General features: G+C 36.3%; 1 protein-coding gene across 1 annotated transcript in view; it reads right to left on the bottom strand.

The window, feature by feature from the left end:
* The window catches only part of LOC121482644 (mitochondrial calcium uniporter regulator 1-like), a 69300-nt gene that overhangs the window by 44455 nt on the left and 6382 nt on the right, over positions 1-18463 (bottom strand). Inside the window, exon 2 of the mRNA XM_041740479.1 lies at positions 14306-14491. Coding sequence (XP_041596413.1) covers positions 14306-14491 — 186 coding nt within the window. The remainder of the gene's footprint in view (positions 1-14305; positions 14492-18463) is intronic.

Below are 18463 nucleotides of genomic sequence, written 5' to 3'. Positions count from 1 at the left end.
GCATCTGCCTATAGCTCAGGGCGTGATCCCGGGATTTAGTTCCACATTGGGCTCCTTGCACGGAGCCTGCTTCTTCTTCTGCCTGTGTCTCTGTCTCTCTCTCTGTGTTTCTCATGAATAAGTAAATAAAATCTTTTAAAAATTTAAAATTGAAAAATTAAAAATTTGAAATATGTTAAAGTAAAAAAAATCAGGTTACAAAAGACAAGATATCTTGTGATATAATTTCTGCAATTGAATATACATATAGAAATATAGGAAAATACATTTTTAACATTTTTAAAAAGATTTTATTTATTTATTTATTTATTTAGATTTTATTTATTTATTCATGAGAGACACACAGAGATAGAGAGGCAGAGACAAAGGCAGAGGAAGAAGCAGGCTCTTTGCAAGGAGCCCCAAGAGGGACTCAATTCCGGATCATGGGATCTTGCCCCGAGCCAAAGGCAGAAGCCCAACCACTGACCCAACCAGGAGTCTGACAGAAATACAGGAAAATATACATGCAAATACACACCCCGATAAAATTGGAATTTAAAATAATTCAGCTTGTAGGCCAAATGAATGATGTGAGTTTTCCTGGAGGTGGAGTGGTTATTCAGTTAGTATCTTATAAGTTTCATGTAATACTTTTACAAGGCTTTTAGAATAAGAAAACATTATAAAAGATTATTTTTACAGTTATATATGGGAGGCAAACCATGTATGTCATAAGAGGTTAATATCGAAAATATATAAAGAACGCATAAAACAGAATAATAAAAAGAAACACTTAAAAATACAGAGAGGATTTACAATACATATTTTTTCCAAAACACATATACAAATGCCCAAGAGTTATGTGAAAAGGTGCTCAACAAGACTAACCAGGAGAGAAATCAAAATCAAAGTACCAGTAAGACTTCTCATCTGTTAAAATCACTATTATCCAAAAGACAAAAGATAATGAGTGTTGGTGAAGATTTCTAATAAAAGGAACCCTTGGAATATAAATTGGTACAGGAATATAGAAAACAGCATGCAATCCTCAAAAAATTAAAATTAGAACAATCATATGATCCACCAATTTTACTTTGGACTATTTTTCAAAAAGAAATGAAATCACCATCTAGAAAACATACCTGCACCACTATGATCAATGTAACATTATAATAACAAATGAAAACAAACCAAGTATCGGAAGATGAATTAATAAATAAAGAAAATGTGGTATGCAGTATGTACAATAGTATATTAATCATAAAATGAATGAAATCCTGCAAATGGTGTCAAAGTGGATGGAACTTGAGGGCACTGACCAAAAGAAATAAGTCCGAAAAACAGAAATACCATATGACCTCACATATTTACAGTTAACAATAACAATAAAAAGCAAACTCATGGATACAGATAACAAATTGGTGGTCCCCATTGGTGTGATGGGCAAAATGGCTGAAGGTACTCAAAAGGTACAAACTTCCAGTCATAATATAGATAAGTCTGGAGCATGAAGAAAAGAAAAACAGGGCAGCCCCGGTGGCTGAGCGGTTTAGCGCCGCCTTCAGCCCAGGGTGTGATCCTGGAGACTCAGGATCGAGTCCCACATCAGGCTCCCTGCATGGTGTTGGCTTCTGTCTCTGCCTGTGTCTCTGCCTCTCTCTCTCTCTCTCATGAATGAATAAACAAGATCTTTAATAAAGAAAAGAAAAACAATTTACATCTGGGAGATCTCTGATAATAAAATCATAACATAAACAAGTATTTGATCAACAGGCCTCATACCTGTATGATACAATGTAAAATCGAACATAAAAACTATATGGGAATATCAATGATCTCACAGAAAAGAAAATTGTCATTTTATATATGGATAAATTATGCTTGGTATCTGCCTACAGAGACAGTTTTAATCTAAGTCAGTTGTTCTACAATAGGCACATTTCTTATTTTTGTTTTTAATAAAGAGACCCAGTTTGGAAAAGAAATCCATATATCCTGTCAACAGTATCATTTCTATTGTTTATATTACATAATTCTGATTTCTTTTTTTTTAAGATTTTATTTATTTATTTATTCATGAGAGACACAGAGAGAGAGAGGCAGAGACACAAGCAGAGGGACAAGCAGACTCCATGCAGAGAACCCAATATGGGACTCGATCCCAGAACTCCAGGACCATGCCCTAAGCCACCCAGGTGTTCCCACATAATTCTGATTTCATGTCAGTGTTTGTCCAATAGTTTGTAAATTCAAACTTTTTCAGTACACTATTTTGCTCTGCCTGGAGCTGCTAATGTGGCCTACCTCCATGCAACGCTGGAATGAGCTTATAAGAATATGGACATGATTTTCTTTTCCAAAAACATATGTCAATTTTATTACCAAATGTATTTTACTTAAGACATATGGATTTTTTAAATCAAAAGCAAAAATTCTGGATCTTCAAGTATTTATCTGAAAGTTTAATCAAGAACTAGGTGCATCCTTGTCTTTGCCTTAAGCTTATTGCAAAAAAATTAGAAAAAAAAAGGGAAAGATATTAACTATATACTACATTCTAACTATATTCTTTTTCATACTACTGTTTAATATTAGAATACCAGAAATTAAGGTATAAGAACATACTTGAGATAAAATTTAATGTATTCCTATCATTAACATTAAATTAGTACCTATTATGAGTTCTGTGTTGAAAGATTGCAAAACTCTAGCTGATACATATCCAAACCTTAAGGAATTGAAAGGATCTCATTGACAGAAATGAGATCCTTCAGTTGTTTAGTTAAGGGACTATAAAGTAGAAAATAAGGAAATAAGGAAATGTCATGGCAATTAGAGAATGGAAAGATTGTGTTGTGAAAATCAAGAATAGCTACATAGAGTAGGTGGTATTTAACATGGATCTTGAAAAATAAGAATTTGGATACATTAAGATAGGAGATAAGAGCATTCCAAGTGGAAAGAAGACTACGTGTATGAAGGCAGGAACGAGGAATTTATGGAAAAATGTGAATAGCTCACTTTTGATGATTCTTGCAACTTATTAGGGTGATATTCGTGAGACTGAAAACCCAGATCCAAGCCTCCCTGAGATGATTGGAAGATATGATCAGAAATAGGGACATTACAAGCCACAGAGGCATTGTTGATTTCTAAGCAATAAAGAGGGAGGATCATATGAACAATCCAGCAGCAGAACATAGTACAGAGGGGACATAAGGAAATCACTATTTAGGTGTAAATTGCTATTTTATTTCTTTAGTTTTTGAAAGAGAAAGAGAGTGAGGGGGGGTGCAAAGGGAGAGGATTAGAGAGAATCTTAAGCAGTCTCCACCCTGAGTGCAGGGCCCTACAGGAGGCTCATTCCCAGCACTCTGAGATCATGACCTGAGCTGAAATCAAAAGTCAGATGCTTAACTGACTGAGCCACCCAGGCACCCCAGCTGTAATGTGCTATGAGAAAGAGGAAAGAGTGTCAGAACTAGATTAAAGGCAAAGGGATAGGAAAAAAATAAAGATATCTAAGAGATGTCACAGGGAAGCAACCAATGGGATTTGTCCACTGATAATACATTAGAAAACAGATACAGGGAAAAGTAATTATTGTGGAATTTTTTTAAATGATTTTATTTATTTATTCATGAGAGATACAGGGGAGGGGTAGAGACACAGGCAGAGGGAGAAGCAGGCTCCATGCAGGGAGCCTGACGTGGGTCTCCAGGACCAGGCCCTGGGCTGAAGGCGGCGCTAAACTGCTGAGCCACCTAGGCTGCCCTGTGGAATCTTTAAATCTGATTCACAGAGAAGATACTAATGCCATTAAACAACAAGGCATTCAAAAAACAAAAAAGTTCTGGTAAAGAAAACAATGGGCCCCATTAATATCTGTCTTGTTCCTGTATTTTTTTAACTGTTGTTTGAACAATATTCATATTCATTGTTACTATTTATTGAGTGCCTATTATTGCCAAATTAAGCACTTCACAGATATCTAACATTATTTCATTTGGTACTCATAACAAATCTGTAGAGGAAGGACATATTTCATATCAGCATAACAATGCTGAATTGAAACTTCCAGAAGAAATGTAGAAAATAAAATTGACCTCAGATACTAACGAAAAAAGAGAAATACCTAAAGGATGGGAGAGAATATACACAGTTTCCAAAAGAGGAGACTCCCAAGCCACGATGAATTTATAAACTATTGAGAAGAATGAATATACCTAGTAGATGTCTATCAATTAAAAGACAGCAAGTGGGAAGCATACAAAACAGTTTGTCATAGGAAATATTAACTTTCCAAGTCACTGAAAAATGAAAACTCCTATCCAAATGGCAAGGGGATTCCTACTATGAAATGAATACTTTAATCTATCCTTTCCTGACACGTTGAATGTTGCAGTTTAATTAAATTTCCTCATGATCATTCCGTACTGACCAAGCAATGTTTTGCCTATGACTTTATTGTAATTAACACATATAATTTTTATTTCTTGTGTTTGACATCTCAACGACTGATGAAGGACATTCTCCACCACACTTCACCCCATACTACTCCCCCATTCTAAATGCATGTAGTTTGGAGACAGTAATTCTAGACTCTTCTTCATGGATAGACCCTTGACTCATACCTGCCTAACTAAAAACATTCCATTAAGCAGGCTGCAGTGATTTATGCAGATATTGCAATATAATACAAATTTGCCCAACATCAAAATATTCAGGATATTGGCTGGACTCTAGGGATGAAGTCATCTATTCTGCTATCATTGACTATATAGTGAATGTGAGCCAATGGGAACTTTCCCAGGGAATGAAGCCAATTCAAAAGGGAAAAGAAAGGGTGATGGCTAAGGATATTATCGGAAACTCTGGATGCATTTCTAAACTTTTAATTCATGTATATCAATACATGCCCCCACCTTAAACAATAGTATTACTACTTATATATTGATCCTCATATCTTTGATTCCTAAATAATTATTCCCAATTTGCAGATGAGAAAACTTAAATGAGGAACATTATCTATATATTCTAAGAAATAATTTTGAATAAATTTCCATTGAGTAATATTACCAACAGCCCTTTGTAGAAGAATCCAAGCAATTTCTTGTGCAATTTTAATTTTAGGGTTAGAAAAGTTTCTTTTACAAGACAAATTTTTGTATTTCTTTTTATGTAACAATGAGATAAAATGTAACCCAATTTATTTTACTTTTCCCCTTGGCTTCCAGGATTCTCAGAACCCAATTTTATATTCAAATTGTGGTACTGGCTCACCAAAGAGTTCTGAAACATGTATCTCTCTCTCATCTAATGGTTTGTTTTCCTATTTAAAATTTTATTTCTCATAATTTAAAGATATCACATTTTACAAACATCTTTGAATATTTTTTAAAGATTTTATTTATTCATTCATGAGAGACACAGAGAAAGAGAGAGGCAGAGAAACAGGCAGAGGGAGAAGCAGCCTCCATGCAGGAAGCCCAGTGTGGGACTCGATCCTGGGACTCCAGGATCACACTCTGAGCCGAAAGTGGACGCTCAACCGATGAGCCACCCAGACTTCCCAAGAATATTTTTTAAAGTAAATGATACACTTCTTAAAGGTAAACTCCAGGGTACTTTCTAGCTCTGGAGTTCTCAATAATATATCACAAATAAGTATAGACTTTCATTTTGACCCATAGGTATTTGATGAAAATAGAACTACAAAATGTACAGGAAAAAGGGACTTAGAAGCAATCTATGATAGATAAATCCCCTTATTTTGCATATAAAGATTAAACTATTTGCTTAAATTTATATACCTAGTTACAAACAAATCAGAGATTAGCAACCAAATAATCTGAATCCCCAGTTTTAACCCACTATTCTTTTTATTGACTCTATATATCCAAAATAATGTAGAAAAATTTAATAGAAAATCCTGGTCAGGAAACCTGCTTCCTCTCTTATTTTCGTATCAGTAAATACTACTGTCCATAGCAATCTGTATAAATAGAGTCAATAAAATTCAAATATTTAGGCCATTGTATTATTCCAGTCTCCACTTTAAATAACAAGGCTACTTCTTTTGTTTACGTAGATCCCTTCACATTTCAGGGATAAAATTAATTCTGTTTTTTTTCTCCCCTTATCTTTCTACTGCAAGCATGCAATGAATCAGAGAATCTTGTCAAGTGTATTAGTATGCCCTTACCTTAGAGAACGCTGACGACTGCTCAGCATAATGAGGAGTGGGGTGTCTGGTTCTTGAGAGTTAATTGGAGTTGGGCTGACCTAAATTTTGAAGCTTTTATGTCTGACCTTTTCTTAAATGAGCATGAATCTCCAAACTAAGGAGGAAAAGCAGAGGATGACAAAAGGGAGTACAACAACCTCCTACCAGGCTAATGGCTACTCTCCCTGCATATAAATCCATGAATTCGGTCATGCCTCTCTTTATACTGGACTTCTGAGGCTCAGCTGGGCACTGTATCCTCACTACATTCTATAAACCTACAACAAAATGATTGGCTCCATATATTGATGATAAACTGAGGCACGGAGGTCACAAAGAAAAAAGGTACAGGAAAAAATAATAATTAAAAAAATTTTTAAAAAAGGTACAGGGACAAAAAGGTGAAAGGCTTTTAAGTCCATGTGTTTGGTAAAGAGCTCTTATAGGCCATTACCAATAGCTGAAATGTGGGTGGGGCCCTCAATAATACAACAATCTCTTATTTCTGGGCTAATTATGCTCTATCAGCGATGAGCACACTTCCCTCAGCCATCTTTTCATAGAATGAATGAAAAGAAATACTGGCTTTTATTGAGCACTTAGTATAGACTCCCACTTTCAGATACATCATTTAATCATGCTTTCATTTGCATCTCAAGGATAGAAAAACTGACACTTCTCAGAGTAAATATATAAATTGCCAAAAATTACACAATATGTGGCACTACTAGTGTAAAAAACCCAGGTAGTCTGAACTTCATTCACTTACTTTTTGCATTTGACCATGTTAACTCTCAAAAGGCATTGACATGTTAAGTCATATCAGGGACTCAAGTGTCACGATATGAAAGAAAAATGATGGGAAAAGAAAAAAAAGTACAAAATTGAATTTTCATGTACTACATTAATTTAGTAGAATAGATAACTCTGGAAAAGGGATTATTCTTCCCCTCTTCAAATCACAAAGCCTGATCTTCAACTCACACAAAAAATTAATCTGCTTATGCATAAAAACAGATATTCTTGCTGAGCCTTTGAAATAGCAACAAACAAGGGATCCCTGGATGGCTCAATGGTTTGGCACATGCCTTCGGCCCAGGACGTGATCCTGGAGTCCCGGGATCGATTCCCACATGGGGATTCTGCATGGAGCCTGCTTCTCCCTCTGCCTGTGTCTCTGCCTCTCTCTCTGTGTCTCTCGCGAATAAATAAAATCTTTTTTTAAAAAAAGAAATAGCAACAAATAAACAAGGATACATGGCTAATATTTTTGTTCCTTATTGGACTTGGAATAATAAATTATATGAGAGTGACGGTTTGAGTATTTCAAGCACATCTGATTCAAGCCTGTCTTACATCCTTTAAAATGTAGACATATGAATGAATGTGCATGGGCACACACACACACACACAAACACACACACTATGATCATATATACTTTGAAGGTCTGTTAATGTCCAAAAATCAAACATGGGGTCTTACTTCTATAGCACAAGCTCTTCAGAGGTCTGGCTTTAATTGATATGTCAAGAGAGTTCAAGATTGTAGAAGATCAAAGCAAGAGTGTGCTGCATAAATAAGCTGCCAGGAAAGGAGCTATTGGCATGCTGGCAGGTTTTCCAAACCCCTAATCCTCCACCTACACTTTCTATTGCCTACTTAGCTAATTCTTAATATTTTGACATAAATTCCAGTAAATTCTACCTCTGAACGTAATTGATTTCATATCTGCCCTTTGGAAAAAAAAAAAGAGATGCACAAACTTGAACACATAACACAAACAAACAAGGCCTGAATAATCATTTCCATTCCATTGTCCTGTAATAGTCAAATGAATCAGGTCCACCTGTTTGACAGATAATCACAGAAATGAACATTTCTTTTCTTTTAAGATTTCATTTATTTATTCATGAGAGACACAGAGAGAGTGGTAGAGACACAAGCAGAGGGAGAAGCAGGCTCCACGCAGGGAGCCCGACGTGGGACTCGATCCCAGGTCTCCAGGATCACATCCTGGGCCCAAGGCAGTGCTAAACCGCTGAGCCACCCGGGCTGCCCAAATGAACATTTTTAAGAAAGCAAGACTTGTGCTTTTTTAACTCTAGATCTCCATAATGCTGCAAGACACATAATAGGAGCACAGTTAACATTTATAAAGAGATAATTCATGTATTGGGAAGCATGGGATATTTCATGTATCAGATAACACATACAGTGAAATCTTTTCTTGAGAAACAGTTTGACCCAAATAGAATCATGGTTTAGAGCACTAGATTTAAAATTCTGCAACAAATGCCTCTGGTGCCCCATGTCACAGCTGCTTGGAACACCTCTGATTTCAACGACAGTTGTGATGAACAGTTCCAGGAGAGTTCAGACAAATCCCATCTGACAGCTCTGCCACCTTCACACTGCGTAGTTTGAAGACTTTCTGCTTTCTAAACTAAGGCCTTTCTTATGACACTTAGGCCTGGAACAAATGCAACCCAGAGGTATACTTGAATTAACTCTTGCAGGGACAACCCTCAACCATTGGAGGATGGGAGTCAGTGAATAAACCATTCAGCTATCTTTTTAGAGAGATTATTCTGGGAAGTACTTTGTACAATTTTCAGGAGGTGTCAGTAAAAATGAGTCCCTACTACTGACATTAGTGACTTAAAAATACACTGTTTTAGTGACTTTGATTTCCTGTCTTATTCTCCACACACTCTCACTTTGCTTTCTGGGATCACATCCCAAAAATCTACCTTGATCCAAGTCTTTACCAAATGCTTTCCTTTCAGAAGAAACTAAATTAAGACAAGTATTTCAAGATTGCAACTGAAATGTTTGTGCTGCCACTTATTAGCTGTGTGGTCTTCGAGAACTTACTAAATGTCTCTGAGTATTGGTTTCTTAAATTGTCAGTCGACATAATAATAGCGTTTAACTCACTTGGTTATTGAAAAATATTACAAACAATATTATATGTAAGATGCTTACCATGATGCCTAGCCTATGGTAAGTGATCAATAACATGATTATAAATATCATTATGCATTTAGATAGCATGCCCATTTACAGATTAAATCGGTGAGTCTCATAACACTCACATAACCACATAATTCACGTAACTAGACTGGATGATATTCACATTCCCCCACATTCTTCTAACACTTCCTCACAAAGGATGCCTAGATCAAAGGAAAGTTTGGTACATATTCAAGTGCTTCTTAAAACTCTGACAAGGATGCCTGACAGAGTCAACATCAAAGAATGACATATTGAACTCTGACTGACAAGATGCCACTGCAATGATTATGGTAGCATCCATGAGCGGAATCATATTAGCTTGGAAAACTGGACTATAGCAATTCCCTACATTCCACTAATCAGGAAGGCTCCTCAAGTGGTGAGATTAGTATTTCAGCAAAGGAGCAGTGAGTCACGAGCAAGTCTTTCATTCAGAGGCACTCACTGAACATACAAGTAACTGGCCTCAGAGTCTCAAGAATGAGCACTTAGGAGAGACTTTTGTCAGTCTGCAATATGAGTTAAAAAAAAATGGTTCTGTGTTATCCTCATGAGCTACTTATGCAGATTTTGATCCAGGATAATAGCAATAAAAGAAAAATAACAAGATATCCATTAAATGAACAAACTATGTCCAAGATGGTAATACAAAATGTAAAAATCAGAAAGAATGAGCAAAGCAAATGAGATAGCATTTGAACAATATCAAGAACACCACAGATCCTCAGAGGGCATAGTGGTTTTTCAGTCTGTGATGCATGGAACCATATGTGGATTAAGCCCGTACATCCCACCATCTTCGTATGATGCAACAAGGAAAATGTTAACATTTGTACAGAGTACTGGGGTTAGTGAATGAGACTGACCTTTACTTCATCTTACCCAGAAGATCCCCTATTAAAAAAACATCAAACGACAGCAAATCAGCAATTAAAATCTGCTAAATACTCAATCATGTTCCCCTATTCTAAATATACTTGCTTAAACGGGATCTTTTAGTTTTTTATTTATCAATACTTCATCAGAACACCAGAATACTAAACACACTCAGAAATTTTTTCCCATTGGAGTAGAGCTTTTACACCTTTCTCATATAAGCATAAACAGGGGTCAAATAGAGGTTTTTCTCCAATCTCTGAGAGAACAAGTCAACATCGATATATATGGTAGGCAGAATAATGTCCTTCCAATGATTTCTATGCTTTAATTGGCAGAACCTATGAATGTTAAATTTCATGGAAAAGGGAAATGAAGGGAGTAGTTAGAATTAAGGTCACTAATAAGGAGCTAACCTTAAAATAAAATGATTATACTGAAATATCTGGAAGGGCCCCATGTGATTACAAGACTTCTTAAAAGTTAAAGAAGAAGGAAGAAGAGTCAGTTTCAGGATGAAATGTCAAAAAGGCTTAAACAAAAATTGCTGAATGAGAAACAAAAGGGGGGGGGAAACCATATTGCTAAAGAATGTGGGAAGCCTTTAGAAACTGGAAAACACAAGAGAAGATGCTTCACTAAAAGCTCCAAGAAAAAACATAGGCCATTTTGACAGCTTCATTTTAGCCTAGTGAGAGCCAATTCAGACTTCTGACCATCAGAACTCTAAGATAACACATTTAAGTTGGGTTAAGCTCTAAGGTTGTGGTAAATTTGTTATAGCAGTTATAGATAATACACCTGACTAAAAAAGGTACAGTCACAAAATAATTCACTCCTTGAGACTGAAAGAAAGGACATATCTTACAGTTACTTTCTAGTTATTTCCAACAGAAAATATACATATTTTGAAGTGCAGGTCTTCCGAGGGCACTATAGAGATACTTACTTACATAGTGCTATCACCATAATGATACTTATGTAGTGCTATCCCAGAGACATAAAAAGGCCCTCTTACAGAAAAATATTTTTTAACACATTGACACATTTCTTAATGTTAACTGTACAAGGTTTTTAGATGAAGAAGTCCTGTACTCTAATAGCAACAAGTCGACTGAGGAAATGGGAACTAACTCCACACTTTTTGAAAGGGAATATACACATTCCAATAATTCCAAATGTTAAGAAAATCACAAACATAATGAAAGATCCTGAATATCAATTTTACTTCAAGAATATGGAACAAGTGAACACATGCTATTTATACTAAACTGCTTAAAAATGTTTAAAAATTAAACAGATGTTTTATATTTTAAGACAAAACAAGAAATATCTCACATGTAAAGATATATACTTTTATGAAATCCCAGACTCCCTGATATATCAGATGACTTTTCCTTTCATTTAGACAACTTTCAGAAATACTGTATTAAAGGGGCGCCTGGGTGGTTCAGTTGATTAAGCATCTGCTTTTGGCTCAGATCATGATCCCAGAATCCTGGGATGGAGCACTGCATTGGTCTCTCTGCTCAGCAGGAGTCGGCTTCTCCCTCTCACTCTGCCTGTGTGCTTTCCCCCCCACCAAATAAATAAATAAAATCTTTAAGAAAAAAATACTATATTAAATCATTATTTCCTTTCAGTTTTTCTCGTGTATGCATACTTGAAGTGATCAAATAGATTGCAAACTCCTAAGGTCAAGGACTGTGTCTTCTATTTCTTTGGCACAATAGTCCTTATGGAAAAGCTTCAGGTCAAAGTTGCTTTGTAAAATTTTAATTCTTCTCCATAGATACAGCTTTTAAAGGTGATACCTATTCCAAATGAATAAGTGATGAGACACAAACAGATTTAAAAATGTTTATATCATAAATAGTGAAAGGGACATACTGAAAGAATGCATGGATATTTATGCCTTGTCATTTCATTATGTAAAATCTGCTTAGAGCAGATCTTAGCTAGCCAATTGAGCTGACAAAAAAAATGAGACAGGAAAGCATACATCAAGACAAGATGTTCCACAAAGCTGTATGAGAATTTTCCAAAGAACAGGAAATGCTGTTCTTTGCTTCTCCTGTTGCCTCCGGTCTGTCCTCATTCAAGACTGATCTCAGAATTCAACGGTAAAAGCGAAAATAATCAGGAAGTGTTTGGAAGACTATTGAAACACACTAATTTGTTAGGAGTGGAAGATTTTCGACTTGTTAACACTGTAAATTTCAGATCCTGGACCTTTCCTTGTATTTTTACTGAATGCTTCTAACATGTCCTATTAGCAGAAGGAAATATAATTATTTTCCCAGATACCTAGTCAACAGCCCTTCCCTTTTCCAGGGTTTAAAACAAAACAACTGGTACAAGTAATAATAATCAAAAGGCTTTTCTGAAAACATGCAAACACATATTTATGTGTTTATATAAATACACACTAAACTGTATATACGCATTATTTGGGGACAGTTTTTGCATCATGGGGACAAAGTGGTTCACTCTCAAAGCATGGAGTTTTTGCATCATGGGGACAAAGTGGTTCACTCTCAAAAAAGATATGAAATATTCAATTTATCCTCCTGTGTCACATCAATGTCTTAGTGCTTAAGTAAGTATTTCTGCCCTCTATATCCACCTCCTTCTCCTCCCAGGGTCCTTCTTCACATTACCCATTCTATCTCATGCCATATCAAGTAGCAGCTCTGCTTTCAGTTGTAAATCAGGTACTCTGCCCAATAATCTCTAATATTAGCATGCTAGAAGTATATCAGAGGACACTCTTCCAATCAATATGTGTGAAAGGGAAGGGAATGAAGGAAGCAGAATTAGACAGATGGAGAAGTTGAGGTGCCATGCAGGGCCAACAAGGATCTCAGGGAAATCCTTGAATACTATTCTTGCCTGCCACTGAAATCAATTCATTGGCAGGCAAAACTAGTAGGGCAAGAGTCTTTATGCCCCTTGTAGAACAATCTTTGATATGAACAGCCCCTTGGGTGAGGAACATTTCTTCCCTTCCCCGAGAAACTAAGAGAATAAGTCCTTCATTCCTGAGGGGATTCTGATTAGCATAGCATAGTGTCTATGATCCTCTCCACACAGGGACCACATTATTGAAAAACTTTTCTTTCTTTTTTTTTTTTTTTTTTTTTGTGAAAAACTTGTTGAAAGAGACTCCTGGTAAATATACAACAGCATTACAAAAAAAGTTGAAAACACAAGAGTCCTTGACATGACTCATAGGCAATATTAGGACTTTTAAACTCCATGACAAACTAGCAGAAGAGATAACTTGAAAGACTAATAGTGTTGAGTGGATCTTGGGACAAGAATGTCCACTGCGCCATATCTAGGGTTCTGGATCAAGGTCATATGGCATTCAATAGAGAAATAGACAATTTTAGAGAAACAGATCCTAGTGTATTGTAGCACTTTGGTAGGGATAGAGTAACTGAAAGTAGAGTATCAAGTAACTATGCAACCAGAACTGCCTTTCTAGCATATCCATGTTTTCAAAAAGGTAGGATGAGACAGGGTGACTGTCTGGCTCACAAGGCAGAGCATGTGACTCTTGATCAGGAGATCATGAGTTTGAGACCCATATTGGGTGTATAGAAGAGAACAATTAATAGAAGAAACGACCTTGGGATAGGTTTACTGGCAGCAGCTCTATTTCCATCCAAATTACTGCCATCTTATATGATTTCTTTAGGAAAAGAGGTCATTTGGAATGCAAGAGTTCGATGGTGCCATATGGTATAAGAGAGTGAACTGTAACTATATCCTGACTGACCCCACTGACCCGGGAAATTCTCTTACTGACTCCCAGGAAAGCTAAAATATTCATTATCCCAGCCACTCAGAGTGATCTCAGCTATGTGCTTGTACAGAATTGCCCTTGACTGAAGACAGCCATCCCACTTGAGGTTGTATTCTGTTCCCATGGAAGCCTACATACAGTCACTGGTTGTTATGGTAAAGAGAACTCTTGCCCCTTGCCCAATGGAAGGTATCTGTGAAAGGGCATTTCCACCTCCAGAGACCACCATACAATCAGACGAAGCCTTTTTTTTAAAACACATCACAACTCAACTTCACCAATGGTCTGATACTAAATCTTTCACTCTCAAACTGGTTTGGCAGTAACAGTACTCCTCAATTAGTTTTCTGCAAGGAGCTCTCCATCTTACACGCTAATTTCTATGCAATACTACCTGTCATAGCCATAAGGTGATAGGATCGTAATGTAGTCAGATGAGTACAAGCAAGACTTTGACTCAGAAGCGAATGACGGGAGAACACCAACTTCTAGTGTGCTGTCCATTTTGTATGCATAGGTGATATCAGAGTTTGCAGGAGTTGCACCTATAAGCTCATTCAGTGAGGTCAGTGGTATAGTTCTACAAAGTAATTGTAAAAACTTAACCTCAAAAATCTATCAGTAACTAGCAGTTCCAATAATTTTTAAAACGGCCTAATAGACTTTTAAAAATTCCTTTTCTTCTTAGACTAAGCAGGGTGGTTTCTTTTGTTTGCAAGAGAAAACCCCTTATACACTACTTAGTACCATAAATGGTTATAGGCAACAGACTATTAGGGAAATGGGCTTTAGGGATAGGTTGTTTTTTGATCTGTCTGCCTTTTAATAAAAAGAGATTCTCTTGCGATTAGACAATGAGGCTTTATTAGTCCATTTCAAGATGCAAAATGGAAGTTAAATTACAATTTATATTAAGTGGTAGTTAAGTATCTACTGAAGGCAAGGTTTTTTTGTTTGTTTTTAAAAGATTTTATTTATTTATTCATGAGAGACACAGGAGAGAGAGGCAGAGACACAGGCAGAAGGAGAAGCAGGCTCCATGGAGGGGCACGATGAGGGACTCCATTCCACGACTCCGACTCCGGGATCACACACTGAGCTGAAGGCAGACCCTTAACTGCTGAGCCACCAGGCATCCCTGAAGGCAAGGTTTAGAAGGATTGAACAGCATCTTCCACAGAACAGGAGGATGGGCATAAATATCACGAGAATTCTGGGATAGCCTGTCTGAATATAACATCATGATATAAGATTTAAAAAGGAAGTAACATGGCCAAAATTGTATATTACCATTTCAGGTCATCATTGTATGAATTTCTATAATGAAATTTATAAAATCTGTTATCTTCTGCAGCCTTGGGATGATATAAACAAAAATTACGTTTACAGTATGATCCCTTGGCTCATTTATTTCAGCATCCATTGAAACTTCTCATGTCTCTCATGAAAAAATTAACGTATTTGCTAGGAAACAATGTAACTCCCAAGAATTAGAATTGGGAATGTGGCAGAGACAATGCTTTATTCATCAAATCATTTCCTCTGCCTTCTACTCATACAGGAAGACTACATTCCAAACTCCCTTGGAATTATGCATGGCCATTTGATCCTTGTGGCCAATGGAATGAGGGTAAAATTATGCATTCCACTTCCACTTCTAGGCCTGACCTCTAAAACCTTCTGTGCAGTCTTTCCCTCCTTCTCCCTTTCCTTCCTTCCTATTTTCATTACTTCTTTCTCTAGCAATTTCATAACCACTTAGAAAGAAACAAACCTGAAGCCACTAGATGAATGGAGAAAAATATCCCTGAATTGCCACTTGGGTAAAATTAGGTCAAAGGGCTACCCATCAGAAATTAGACTACAAAAGGAATAAGAAAATATAAAACTTTAAAAATATTTTTTACTTCTTTTTTTGAGAAAGAGAGGGCAAAATCATAAGCAGGGGGAGCAGCAGAAGAAGAGGGAGAATCCCTGCTGAGCAAGGAGCTCATCCCAGGATCTGGGATTATGACCTGAGCCAAAGGCAGACACTTAACCAACTGAGCCACCCCGGTGCCCCAATGTAAAATTTTTGACTTGGATAAGCCATGGAAATATGGGGGTTACTTTATTTTTTTAAGATTTTTTATTTATTTATTCATTAGAGACACAGAGAGAGGCAGAGACACAGGCAGAGGGAGAAACAGGCTCCATGCAGGGAACCCAATGTGGGTCCTGGGACTCCAGGATCACGCCCTGAGCCAAAGGCAGATGTTCAACCGCTGAGCCACCCAAGTGTCCCTGGGGTTGCTTTATAAAAAGGTTCAGAATAATGGCCCTAAATAATACAATATGAGCCTTCAACAGTCTGCATAGCAAGATTTAAGAGTACTTAAACTTGACTACTTTGTATCCTCTATTCTTCCCTTTTCCTAATAAAAGCATTTCCTGATGTTATTACATATATTCCCACAAAAAGATATAGTGTATGAAGGAGTGGGCAGATAATCTGCATTTTGTTCAGGGGACACTAAGAAAGTGACATCAGTACCTACTACAGAATAATGTTTATTATTCAGACATCTTGGATTTTGATTTAGATACATTGCATGAACTACATTTGCAAACACTAGATGAGGGGTATGGAAAAGCAGACTATGGCAAGACTATCATAAATTTTTATGAGTCTTATTTGGTCTGTTGGAGGCCCAGACTCATTTATATTATACTGAAATCACGTGACTAATCCTGGCTGATAGAATGTGGATTTAACTGGTATATATAAATTTAAGGATTAATCCCTAAACTCTCTGGAGATTCATCTCTCTTTCTTTCTCTCTTCTCTCTCTCTCTTCCATATGAGTGGATGTGAAGAACTTTCTAGATGGCAGAACTCAATTATGCAATGAGTCCAGACCCTTGTATCATCACTTAGAGAAGAATTACCCAGGAATATGATTTTTTTAAACTAAAACTTTTGTATTTTATTAAGCCACTGAGATTAAATAATTTACTTGTCCCAGGGCATAGTATAAATCACAATAAAAAATACAGGAACAAATGAGAGGATTCAGATGATTCATAAAACCCTATACCTCAAAAACTCACTAAAGAGCATGAACAAGGATTGAAATTACCTTTGGTATCCAAATACCAGTAAGACTCCCTTGCCAGAAGAAGAAACCCCTCTGCCAATCAACCTTGCTTAAAGAATCTTAAAAGAACATTTCCTGAGGCAGTCACATTGCACATGGATGACAATTATCCTTATATCCCACTGTGAAGAGCCTACATTTTCACTAAAATTTACCTAGAGTCAACTCCTAGGCTGTGCAATGTGATAAATTTTGAAGACAAATCTTGGATCAAAAAGATTATCTATCAAAATAATCTCAGTAGTCTATTTTAACTAATTCCTGGGGCATAAGTGTGGAAATGTATTCTGAGATGAGGGATGAGAGAGGAATGCAATTTTCTTCAAGGTAAATTTATTGTAAAAAAAAAAGATAAATTTAATTCTATGGATTAATTTATCAGAAATTTTAGATTAAATTACAAGGATTTATGCCATTATCAACAAACCTGAGCCTTGGAGAAAAGAAATTACTCATGTCTTTCAGGTTACATTGGACACTAGCTCTAAGATAAAATTAGTATCTGAGAACTAAGAACACCATTGTACTCTCTTGGTCAAAGAAGGGATCTGTAACACCAGTTAAAAAATAGAGCTTTGGAGAGCAGTAGATCTCTAAATGGTCTAACTGTATCTATTTCACTTCCTTGTATGTAGATGGCACTGACATACTCAGAAATGAGCAGAATACTCATACCGGCACCTTCATTCACGGGGAGATGGCACACGGGAAAATTCTTGAGATTCAGACTCCTACCAAAATAAAAATGAAACTGCCTAGGGGAATCAAAGTGATTAATACAACCATCAAATTACTGAACTAACAACATCTTTTCCTATCTTTACTTAAATCACCTCTTTGAGCTGTGCATAAGACAAAGTCATCCTGATAAAGAATAAAATATTTTAAGCTTAATCAGTTGGTAACTCCAATTGCAGCTGCAAATTAGACAAGTCAATTTTCTAGAACAAATCATTATAATCTCTAGGACCCAGTTTACAGCTATAAGGCTGACAAAAACTATTTTTGTCATATCAATAAAGAGAGAAGAAAAAATAAGTTACACATTTCACTTGGTAGGTATAGAACCAAACATTTACCATCTTGCCCAAGGGTATATTAACCCTACAGATTTGTGCTATAATTTAGTCCACAGGAACATGATCATTTTGCATGTTATATGATATCACACTTGTCTAAGCTATGATAACAGTATGATAACAGGACAAGGTGAACAGAAAGTATCAGTTACCTTAGGATGGACTTTCCAAAGAGAAAGAAAAGTATCTCCACCTTACTCCACAATTCTTTTTAAAAAAGGTACAATATATAATGGCACTATTTACATATATCAAATATATCAAGTAACCTCTATGGCTTTCAATAGAGATTAAAGAAAAAAATATTGGAGGATCATCAGATGCTCCAGACTACAG

Source organism: Vulpes lagopus, chromosome X (assembly GCF_018345385.1).
Source record: "Vulpes lagopus strain Blue_001 chromosome X, ASM1834538v1, whole genome shotgun sequence".
Taxonomy (NCBI): Eukaryota; Metazoa; Chordata; class Mammalia; order Carnivora; family Canidae; genus Vulpes; species Vulpes lagopus.
The sequence above is the reverse complement of the archived record's forward strand: the minus strand, read 5'-3'. Positions and strand labels throughout refer to the sequence as shown.